Source organism: Notothenia rossii (genome assembly GCF_949606895.1).
Source record: "Notothenia rossii genome assembly, chromosome: 10".
NCBI lineage: Eukaryota > Metazoa > Chordata > Actinopteri > Perciformes > Nototheniidae > Notothenia > Notothenia rossii.
In genome coordinates, this window is record NC_136908.1 from 37162848 (window position 1) to 37174765 (window position 11918).

Here is an 11918-nt window from a genome sequence, read left to right on the forward strand (position 1 = left end):
CGGGCATGTGGACAGTAGCCAGAGACTCACAGGCACACACACATGCAGAGATCCAGGGGGCGGAGCACATGGCTTTTTTTACCCAGAAATAAGTCTCTGAGAGGCGGGGAGACTCAGAGGACAGGCTGCGTCACCTCACTTTGTAACCCAGGAAAAGAGCAGGAATTTTGGCTGCGTGAGTGTTAAAAGTGCATTCATCTGTGTTAATCCGACAGCCGCAGAGGTGCTGACGGAATGCAGGCGGAACAAATTGATTATTTTAACCAGGAATAAATGTTTGCAAGGCGGGGAAAGTGTTCCTGCAGCCCCTCCATAACGGTAATAATGATTAGAAATGATTTCCAGGGCAGAAAGCGGTTTTTAAATGTGGAAAAAAATATGTTAAACTGTTTAAAAAGCACAAAGTGATTTGAGTGCAGTTCTCATGTGTCCCCACAGGAGGGCGCGTCGTCCCAGGGAGCACAGTGCATGGTGACAAGGTACGATTTATACCCTAAAATAGCATGCTAAGCGTGGGTGGATTAGTTTCAAAGCATGCACACTCTGCTCATGTCAGACTTACATTAAAATAGACCGGGAAAAACACCTCTATTTAGCCCCTCACAGAGCCCCAAAGGACGGACTAAGCAGGTCCAGCACGGCTCCCTCACATGCACACTCTGCTCATGTCAGACTTACATTAAAATAGAGCGGGAAAAACACCTCTATTTAGCCCCTCACAGAGCCCCAAAGGACGGACTAAGCAGCTCCAGCACGGCTCCCTCACACACACACTCTGCTCATGTCAGACTTCCATTAAAATAGACCGGGAAAAGCACCTCACAGAGCCCCAAAGGACGGACTAAGCAGCTCCAGCACGGCTCCCTCACATGCACACTCTGCTCATGTCAGACTTCCATTAAAATAGACCGGGAAAAGCACCTCACAGAGCCCCAAAGGACGGACTAAGCAGCTCCAGCACGGCTCCCTCACATGCACACTCTGCTCATGTCAGACTTCCATTAAAATTGACCGGGAAAAGCACCTCTCTTGGGCACCTCACAGAGCCCCAAAGGACGGCCTAATGAACTCCAGCCTCTCTCCCTCACATGGAGCTCAGGTTATTTCATACCTCCAGGAGAGGGACCGGGAAAACCACCTCTCTGTAGCCCCTGACAGAGCCCCAAAGGACGGACTGAGGACCTCCGGCAACAGTGGTACTTCCATAACCTTGTGCACCGTGAGACCCCGGGCCCCCGGACTTAAGCACTCCCCCACGGACTAAACCCAGATGTTCACACCCTACAGAATTTCATGCCCCTGGTTACCCTAAAGGGGGTGGATTTTGCGATGCTTTACCGTCCGCACATCGGCATCCATATTCGGCCTTATTCATGACACTACCACCCCTTCTTTGGAGGATATTCTCATGCTCCTGGTAACCCATTAAATAGTCTGATACTGTCAGGGCTCATCACCGCACTTTACAAGCCAGAAATAATGTTTAAATGGTCGGGGAAAGTGTTTATAAACGTCTGGAAGAGAGTTGTAGCCTGTCATTTTGCAGGATATCATTTAACATGTAACCTCTCCTGGAAATGCACAGAATATGTCCATTTCCAGGAGAGATTCCATGTTAAATGATATCCTGCAAAATGACAGGCTATAACCCAGGAACAAGTGTTTGAAAGGCGGGGAAAAGTTGTTTAAAATAGTCTGATACCTCCAGGGCGCATCACCGCATTTTACAAGCCAGGGAAGGTGTCTGAATCCTGGGTAAACATATTTTAAATAGTCTGACACCTGGCACTGTATTTGCCCCTGGGAACCTTCAAGGTTATAGTCATGTTTTATTATTTATTTAATAATCACATGATTTTTACAAAAAACAGTATACACAGTATATATATATACAATAATAATAATAATATAACAATATACATAATAAAAACATGAAAAGTGGTGAAAATGTATCCGAAAATAGTGCCTCATAATGCGGGCATGTGGACAGTAGCCAGAGACTCACAGGCACACACACATGCAGAGATCCAGGGGGCGGAGCACATGGCTTTTTTTACCCAGAAATAAGTCTCTGAGAGGCGGGGAGACTCAGAGGACAGGCTGCGTCACCTCACTTTGTAACCCAGGAAAAGAGCAGGAATTCTGGCTGCGTGAGTGTTAAAAGTGCATTCATCTGTGTTAATCCGACAGCCGCAGAGGTGCTGACGGAAAGCAGGCGGAACAAATTGATTATTTTAACCAGGAATAAATGTTTGCAAGGCGGGGAAAGTGTTCCTGCAGCCCCTCCATAACGGTAATAATGATTAGAAATGATTTCCAGGGCAGAAAGCGTTTTTTAAATGTGGAAAAAAATATGTTAAACTGTTTAAAAAGCACAAAGTGATTTGAGTGCAGTTCTCATGTGTCCCCACAGGAGGGCGCGTCGTCCCAGGGAGCACAGTGCATGGTGACAAGGTACGATTTATACCCTAAAATAGCATGCTAAGCGTGGGTGGATTAGTTTCAAAGCATGCACACTCTGCTCATGTCAGACTTACATTAAAATAGACCGGGAAAAACACCTCTATTTAGCCCCTCACAGAGCCCCAAAGGACGGACTAAGCAGGTCCAGCACGGCTCCCTCACATGCACACTCTGCTCATGTCAGACTTACATTAAAATAGAGCGGGAAAAACACCTCTATTTAGCCCCTCACAGAGCCCCAAAGGACGGACTAAGCAGCTCCAGCACGGCTCCCTCACACACACACTCTGCTCATGTCAGACTTCCATTAAAATAGACCGGGAAAAGCACCTCACAGAGCCCCAAAGGACGGACTAAGCAGCTCCAGCACGGCTCCCTCACATGCACACTCTGCTCATGTCAGACTTCCATTAAAATAGACCGGGAAAAGCACCTCACAGAGCCCCAAAGGACGGACTAAGCAGCTCCAGCACGGCTCCCTCACATGCACACTCTGCTCATGTCAGACTTCCATTAAAATAGACCGGGAAAAGCACCTCACAGAGCCCCAAAGGACGGACTAAGCAGCTCCAGCACGGCTCCCTCACATGCACACTCTGCTCATGTCAGACTTCCATTAAAATAGACCGGGAAAAGCACCTCACAGAGCCCCAAAGGACGGACTAAGCAGCTCCAGCACGGCTCCCTCACATGCACACTCTGCTCATGTCAGACTTCCATTACAATTGACCGGGAAAAGCACCTCTCTTGGGCACCTCACAGAGCCCCAAAGGACGGCCTAATGAACTCCAGCCTCTCTCCCTCACATGGAGCTCAGGTTATTTCATACCTCCAGGAGAGGGACCGGGAAAACCACCTCTCTGTAGCCCCTGACAGAGCCCCAAAGGACGGACTGAGGACCTCCGGCAACAGTGGTACTTCCATAACCTTGTGCACCGTGAGACCCCGGGCCCCCGGACTTAAGCACTCCCCCACGGACTAAACCCAGATGTTCACACCCTACAGAATTTCATGCCCCTGGTTACCCTAAAGGGGGTGGATTTTGCGATGCTTTACCGTCCGCACATCGGCATCCATATTCGGCCTTATTCATGACACTACCACCCCTTCTTTGGAGGATATTCTCATGCTCCTGGTAACCCTTTAAATAGTCTGATACTGTCAGGGCTCATCACCGCACTTTACAAGCCAGAAATAATGTTTAAATGGTCGGGGAAAGTGTTTATAAACGTCTGGAAGAGAGTTGTAGCCTGTCATTTTGCAGGATATAATTTAACATGTAACCTCTCCTGGAAATGCACAGAATATGTCCATTTCCAGGAGAGATTCCATGTTAAATTATATCCTGCAAAATGACAGGCTATAACCCAGGAACAAGTGTTTGAAAGGCGGGGAAAAGTTGTTTAAAATAGTCGGAAAAGTGTTCTTAAACGTATGGAAGAGAGTTGTAGCCTGTCATTTTGCAGGATATCATTTAACATGTAACCTCTCCTGGAAATGCACAGAATATGTCCATTTCCAGGAGAGATTCCATGTTAAATTATATCCTGCAAAATGACAGGCTATAACCCAGGAACAAGTGTTTGAAAGGCGGGGAAAAGTTGTTTAAAATAGTCTGATACCTCCAGGGCGCATCACCGCATTTTACAAGCCAGGGAAGGTGTCTGAATCCTGGGTAAACATATTTTAAATAGTCTGACACCTGGCACTGTATTTGCCCCTGGGAACCTTCAAGGTTATAGTCATGTTTTATTATTTATTTAATAATCACATGATTTTTACAAAAACAGTATACACAGTATACATATATACAATAATAATAATAATATAACAATATACATAATAAAAACATGAAAAGTGGTGAAAATGAGAAAATGTATCCAAAAATAGTGCCTCATAATGCGGGCATGTGGACAGTAGCCAGAGACTCACAGGCACACACACATGCAGAGATCCAGGGGGCGGAGCACATGGCTTTTTTTACCCAGAAATAAGTCTCTGAGAGGCGGGGAGACTCAGAGGACAGGCTGCGTCACCTCACTTTGTAACCCAGGAAAAGAGCAGGAATTTTGGCTGCGTGAGTGTTAAAAGTGCATTCATCTGTGTTAATCCGACAGCCGCAGAGGTGCTGACGGAATGCAGGCGGAACAAATTGATTATTTTAACCAGGAATAAATGTTTGCAAGGCGGGGAAAGTGTTCCTGCAGCCCCTCCATAACGGTAATAATGATTAGAAATGATTTCCAGGGCAGAAAGCGGTTTTTAAATGTGGAAAAAAATATGTTAAACTGTTTAAAAAGCACAAAGTGATTTGAGTGCAGTTCTCATGTGTCCCCACAGGAGGGCGCGTCGTCCCAGGGAGCACAGTGCATGGTGACAAGGTACGATTTATACCCTAAAATAGCATGCTAAGCGTGGGTGGATTAGTTTCAAAGCATGCACACTCTGCTCATGTCAGACTTACATTAAAATAGACCGGGAAAAACAGCTCTATTTAGCCCCTCACAGAGCCCCAAAGGACGGACTAAGCAGGTCCAGCACGGCTCCCTCACATGCACACTCTGCTCATGTCAGACTTACATTAAAATAGAGCGGGAAAAACACCTCTATTTAGCCCCTCACAGAGCCCCAAAGGACGGACTAAGCAGCTCCAGCACGGCTCCCTCACACACACACTCTGCTCATGTCAGACTTCCATTAAAATAGACCGGGAAAAGCACCTCACAGAGCCCCAAAGGACGGACTAAGCAGCTCCAGCACGGCTCCCTCACATGCACACTCTGCTCATGTCAGACTTCCATTAACCCCTTGACGCCTGAATTTATATGCAATTATGTAAAAAAAAATATTTTATGTGTTTTTGCTTTCAAGCAGATGCTAAAATAAGTGGAGATTATTAATTTGAATTTAGCACATAGAATAGATATAATTTTGGGTATGATGCAAATTAGCGACAACAGGCATTAATGGATAAAATAGTAATTTGGGGTATGATGCAAATTAGCGACAACAGGCATTAATGGATAAAATAGTAATTAAAACACATTTCCCATATCAGGCATGTAATTCATTTTATTGATGCCAACAAATAATTTAAATATAAATAGTATTCATTTCATGACAATATGTCAACAGACATGCAAAACTCATGACAATGACAACAAAACCACAATAAAAAAACAGCGTGTTGAACTGTTTGTAATAGAGAGAGTGTGTGTGTGTGTGTGTGTGTGTGAGTGAGAGAGAGAACGAGAAAACACTTAGAGTGAACAAAGCTGTCTTACTCATGAAGCTGCCATGACATGTCAAACAGACATTCAAAAACTCATGACATCATTCACCATTCATTATAACAATGAAAACAATAACAAGAACAAAACAGCTAAGGTGTCTCACTGATGGAAATCTCTGAAGCAGTTGTTATTTTTGTTCAGGCACAAGTGAACATTGCACTTCGAACACTTGATCACAGTCTGTCCCCTACAGTTTGGGAGTTTGCAGCGCTGTCGTGAACTTTCAACCACTGGCCAGTGACCCACAGCATCTGCGCGGACTTCCTGTGCTGGTATGGCCTTGGCTGGGCCTCTGTGTCTTTTCCTCTCAAACTCTCTTTCCAGATCTGATGAAGGGCGTCCCCTCTTCTTCTTGGACAAGTCCTTGCCCTGCATGCAGAGAGCTTGTGCAACTGATGTTCTGAAGGACAGCAGATCCCTCTGCTTCTTCTTCGGGATATTCAGGGATTCAGAATCACGCCGATACAACAGCCAGCTGTTGACAATGGCCATATCCACAAAGTGAAAAAAGAACCTATGGTAGTACTTCTTTGACCTAATGTGGATGCGATAATAGGCAATAAGTGCATCAAGAGCATCAACGCCACCCATGAACTTGTTGTACAGGCTAATGATGTTTGGGCATTCCACAGTCATTCTCTTCTTTTGCTTTCTGTCCCATCTTTCCACAGTGGAAACAGGCTGGGCACTGGCAAAAGTGCTGGCAACAATCACCCCTCTGTTGTCAAACCATTTCACAGCTCTAACTTCCACATTTTCCACAACAGCCTGTTTCTCCTCGAATGTCCCTCTGCCCTTTTTCTTCATTTCTCCGTCCGCACTGAAAGTGCAGCCTTGGAGTCGATTTTGCCGCACTGTGCCAAGGGCAGGTATCCCGTTGTTTGCCAGAGCTACAAACAACTGCAATGAGGAAAACCAGTTGTCAAAATATAGCAGGTGATTGAGTGCACCCTGAATGACTTGTGCAAGCTTTAGCACGATGTTTCCGCTTGCCCCAATGTCTGGCCCGTTTGGTGGAGGGTCAGATTTCCCTGCAAAAATGTCAAAGGAATGCACCAGCCCCTTTGTGTCACAAAGCACAAATATTTTATATCCCCATTTGTGTGGCTTGCTGGGGATATATTGCTTGAGACTTGATTTGCCTTTGAAAGGCACCATTTGCTCATCGACACAGAGCATTTGATCTTGCGGGAGAGCCTGGAATTTTGGAAGAAGTGCATCAATCAGTGGCCTGATTTTGAAAAGTCGATCCTCGTTGTTTGGTGTCATGTTGTTGTTGAAGTGGATGTAATGTTTAATTGCCTCCCATCTGTCACGGGGCATCACATCAGCCACATGTGGTAGTCGACATGCACTGGACCAGTACATTCGGGATCGAGGTAAGTGCAGAATGCTCATGTAAACAACTGTGCCAATGAACTGTTCCAGTTCATTACGATCCAATTTCAGCGCACAGTTTGGATTATTTTGGGTGCAGTATAGATTGCTCTGTTCCACAATACTGTCTAGAAGCTCTGTGTCAAAAAAGTCTCTGAAGTATTGGATGGGCAGTCTGACTGCATCGGCCTCAGGAAGAGCGTCTTGCCAAACTGGGACTTCTTTCTGTCTTCTTGCTGTCTTCCACTCTACCCTCTGTCTTTTTTGTTTTGTAGCAGCTGCTGTGGTAGCAGCTGCTCTCGCAGCAGTAGCTGCAGAACTGGTGCTAGGGAACGCATCAGAGTCTCCATCAGTGCTGCCACTGTCATCACTGCTGCTGCTGATGCTGCTTTCGTCACCTGGTGTAAAAAAAAAAAGGTCACTATTGAAAAGAGCAGACATTTTTATTTATGATTTATGAGTACAGTTGTAAGACAGAAAAGTTCTTTGAAAACAGCTTTCCATACTTTGAGGTCAAGCAAAATGAAAGAAAAAAAAAGCCACTATTGAATGCAGACATCGTTATTTACATAATACAAAACATGTAGGCTACTCATTGTGACATCCACAAATATTTGGCTAACAACAAAAAGCTGCACAATATTATAACAATATTCAGCGTTTTCCCACTGACTTTTCTGCCAGTCTCGCAATGAATGGGAAACACTGATATTATAACATTATTACTACTATTCTCATCACCTGGTGCAGGTCTATAATCCTCATCCTCATCACTGTCTCCACTCTCACTCAGACAACTGTCCTCACTATCTGATGGTGGAACCCTGGTTTGTACTCCAGGAGTTCGTTTTCCATAAAACATGGATGTGTTCATTTTTTCTCCTGAGCAAAAATAAAGGGCAAAAATTGCATTTATATTCAACATTGTAACTTTATAAGGATTATAGAAAGTTACTAGAATTGTATTTCCTATAGAAATTGTGTATGACTACCGCTAAATATAGTATTGTTTAGATACGGCCGAATGTAGCCAATATGAAGCCGATTGTAACCAATGTAGACAATATGGCCGAATGTAGCGAATTCGCGACACACAGAAAAACTTGAAATAACTTCTGAAATATCTGTCAAAACTATTCTATTCTGCTTCGTTAGCTGCACAAACAAACAATAAACAGCAAACATATTTTTTTTTCCAATAACTTACCTCAAATAGGAACGTATCTATTCGTATTTGCCTTCTCCACTCATTAGCGTCTAACAGGATATGCCCGCCTTCGTCGACCGGATGTAGCTCCCACTTTGACCGGTCCTACTAGAAACAAGTGCTTTGCAAAACGTTCCTAGGTCCGTATCGAAGAGACATGAACCGGCATTCGGGGAACACATGCACGATCTCGGCTGCATTTTTAATAGAAGCGGTTTGAGGCGAATTCGCGACAATAGGCGTTAAGGGGTTAAAATAGACCGGGAAAAGCACCTCACAGAGCCCCAAAGGACGGACTAAGCAGCTCCAGCACGGCTCCCTCACATGCACACTCTGCTCATGTCAGACTTCCATTAAAATAGACCGGGAAAAGCACCTCACAGAGCCCCAAAGGACGGACTAAGCAGCTCCAGCACGGCTCCCTCACATGCACACTCTGCTCATGTCAGACTTCCATTAAAATAGACCGGGAAAAGCACCTCACAGAGCCCCAAAGGACGGACTAAGCAGCTCCAGCACGGCTCCCTCACATGCACACTCTGCTCATGTCAGACTTCCATTACAATTGACCGGGAAAAGCACCTCTCTTGGGCACCTCACAGAGCCCCAAAGGACGGCCTAATGAACTCCAGCCTCTCTCCCTCACATGGAGCTCAGGTTATTTCATACCTCCAGGAGAGGGACCGGGAAAACCACCTCTCTGTAGCCCCTGACAGAGCCCCAAAGGACGGACTGAGGACCTCCGGCAACAGTGGTACTTCCATAACCTTGTGCACCGTGAGACCCCGGGCCCCCGGACTTAAGCACTCCCCCACGGACTAAACCCAGATGTTCACACCCTACATAATTTCATGCCCCTGGTTACCCTAAAGGGGGTGGATTTTGCGATGCTTTACCGTCCGCACATCGGCATCCATATTCGGCCTTATTCATGACACTACCACCCCTTCTTTGGAGGATATTCTCATGCTCCTGGTAACCCTTTAAATAGTCTGATACTGTCAGGGCTCATCACCGCACTTTACAAGCCAGAAATAATGTTTAAATGGTCGGGGAAAGTGTTTATAAACGTCTGGAAGAGAGTTGTAGCCTGTCATTTTGCAGGATATAATTTAACATGTAACCTCTCCTGGAAATGCACAGAATATGTCCATTTCCAGGAGAGATTCCATGTTAAATTATATCCTGCAAAATGACAGGCTATAACCCAGGAACAAGTGTTTGAAAGGCGGGGAAAAGTTGTTTAAAATAGTCTGATACCTCCAGGGCGCATCACCGCATTTTACAAGCCAGGGAAGGTGTCTGAATCCTGGGTAAACATATTTTAAATAGTCTGACACCTGGCACTGTATTTGCCCCTGGGAACCTTCAAGGTTATAGTCATGTTTTATTATTTATTTAATAATCACATGATTTTTACAAAAAACAGTATACACAGTATATATATATACAATAATAATAATAATATAACAATATACATAATAAAAACATGAAAAGTGGTGAAAATGAGAAAATGTATCCGAAAATAGTGCCTCATAATGCGGGCATGTGGACAGTAGCCAGAGACTCACAGGCACACACACATGCAGAGATCCAGGGGGCGGAGCACATGGCTTTTTTTATCCAGAAATAAGTCTCTGAGAGGTGGGGAGACTCAGAGGACAGGCTGCGTCACCTCACTTTGTAACCCAGGAAAAGAGCAGGAATTCTGGCTGCGTGAGTGTTAAAAGTGCATTCATCTGTGTTAATCCGACAGCCGCAGAGGTGCTGACGGAAAGCAGGCGGAACAAATTGATTATTTTAACCAGGAATAAATGTTTGCAAGGCGGGGAAAGTGTTCCTGCAGCCCCTCCATAACGGTAATAATGATTAGAAATGATTTCCAGGGCAGAAAGCGGTTTTTAAATGTGGAAAAAAATATGTTAAACTGTTTAAAAAGCACAAAGTGATTTGAGTGCAGTTCTCATGTGTCCCCACAGGAGGGCGCGTCGTCCCAGGGAGCACAGTGCATGGTGACAAGGTACGATTTATACCCTAAAATAGCATGCTAAGCGTGGGTGGATTAGTTTCAAAGCATGCACACTCTGCTCATGTCAGACTTACATTAAAATAGACCGGGAAAAACACCTCTATTTAGCCCCTCACAGAGCCCCAAAGGACGGACTAAGCAGGTCCAGCACGGCTCCCTTACATGCACACTCTGCTCATGTCAGACTTACATTAAAATAGAGCGGGAAAAACACCTCTATTTAGCCCCTCACAGAGCCCCAAAGGACGGACTAAGCAGCTCCAGCACGGCTCCCTCACACACACACTCTGCTCATGTCAGACTTCCATTAAAATAGACCGGGAAAAGCACCTCACAGAGCCCCAAAGGACGGACTAAGCAGCTCCAGCACGGCTCCCTCACATGCACACTCTGCTCATGTCAGACTTCCATTAAAATAGACCGGGAAAAGCACCTCACAGAGCCCCAAAGGACGGACTAAGCAGCTCCAGCACGGCTCCCTCACATGCACACTCTGCTCATGTCAGACTTCCATTAAAATAGACCGGGAAAAGCACCTCACAGAGCCCCAAAGGACGGACTAAGCAGCTCCAGCACGGCTCCCTCACATGCACACTCTGCTCATGTCAGACTTCCATTAAAATAGACCGGGAAAAGCACCTCACAGAGCCCCAAAGGACGGACTAAGCAGCTCCAGCACGGCTCCCTCACATGCACACTCTGCTCATGTCAGACTTCCATTACAATTGACCGGGAAAAGCACCTCTCTTGGGCACCTCACAGAGCCCCAAAGGACGGCCTAATGAACTCCAGCCTCTCTCCCTCACATGGAGCTCAGGTTATTTCATACCTCCAGGAGAGGGACCGGGAAAACCACCTCTCTGTAGCCCCTGACAGAGCCCCAAAGGACGGACTGAGGACCTCCGGCAACAGTGGTACTTCCATAACCTTGTGCACCGTGAGACCCCGGGCCCCCGGACTTAAGCACTCCCCCACGGACTAAACCCAGATGTTCACACCCTACAGAATTTCATGCCCCTGGTTACCCTAAAGGGGGTGGATTTTGCGATGCTTTACCGTCCGCACATCGGCATCCATATTCGGCCTTATTCATGACACTACCACCCCTTTTTTGGAGGATATTCTCATGCTCCTGGTAACCCTTTAAATAGTCTGATACTGTCAGGGCTCATCACCGCACTTTACAAGCCAGAAATAATGTTTAAATGGTCGGGGAAAGTGTTTATAAACGTCTGGAAGAGAGTTGTAGCCTGTCATTTTGCAGGATATAATTTAACATGTAACCTCTCCTGGAAATGCACAGAATATGTCCATTTCCAGGAGAGATTCCATGTTAAATGATATCCTGCAAAATGACAGGCTATAACCCAGGAACAAGTGTTTGAAAGGCGGGGAAAAGTTGTTTAAAATAGTCGGAAAAGTGTTCTTAAACGTATGGAAGAGAGTTGTAGCCTGTCATTTTGCAGGATATCATTTAACATGTAACCTCTCCTGGAAATGCACAGAATATGTCCATTTCCAGGAGAGATTCCATGTTAAATTATATCCT

The 11918-nt window shown here is 45.5% G+C and overlaps 1 protein-coding gene across 1 annotated transcript; it reads right to left on the reverse strand.

The window, feature by feature from the left end:
* Positions 1–5517: 5517 nt before the first annotated feature.
* On the reverse strand, positions 5518–8473 carry LOC307022012 (piggyBac transposable element-derived protein 2-like). The gene is made up of 2 exons (XM_079654584.1): positions 8341–8473; positions 5518–7531 (listed from the first exon to the last, which is right to left on the reverse strand). The coding sequence occupies exon 2, from the start codon at positions 7152–7154 to the stop codon at positions 5856–5858; it is 1299 nt and encodes a 432-aa protein (XP_079510710.1). The 5' UTR covers positions 7155–7531; positions 8341–8473; the 3' UTR covers positions 5518–5855.
* Between the last annotated feature and the right edge of the window lie 3445 nt (positions 8474–11918).

Coding starts and splice junctions, on each gene's coding strand:
- LOC307022012 (XM_079654584.1), bottom strand. CDS start 7,154: ATGAGCATTCTGCACTTACCTCGATCCCGAATGTACTGGTCCAGTGCA.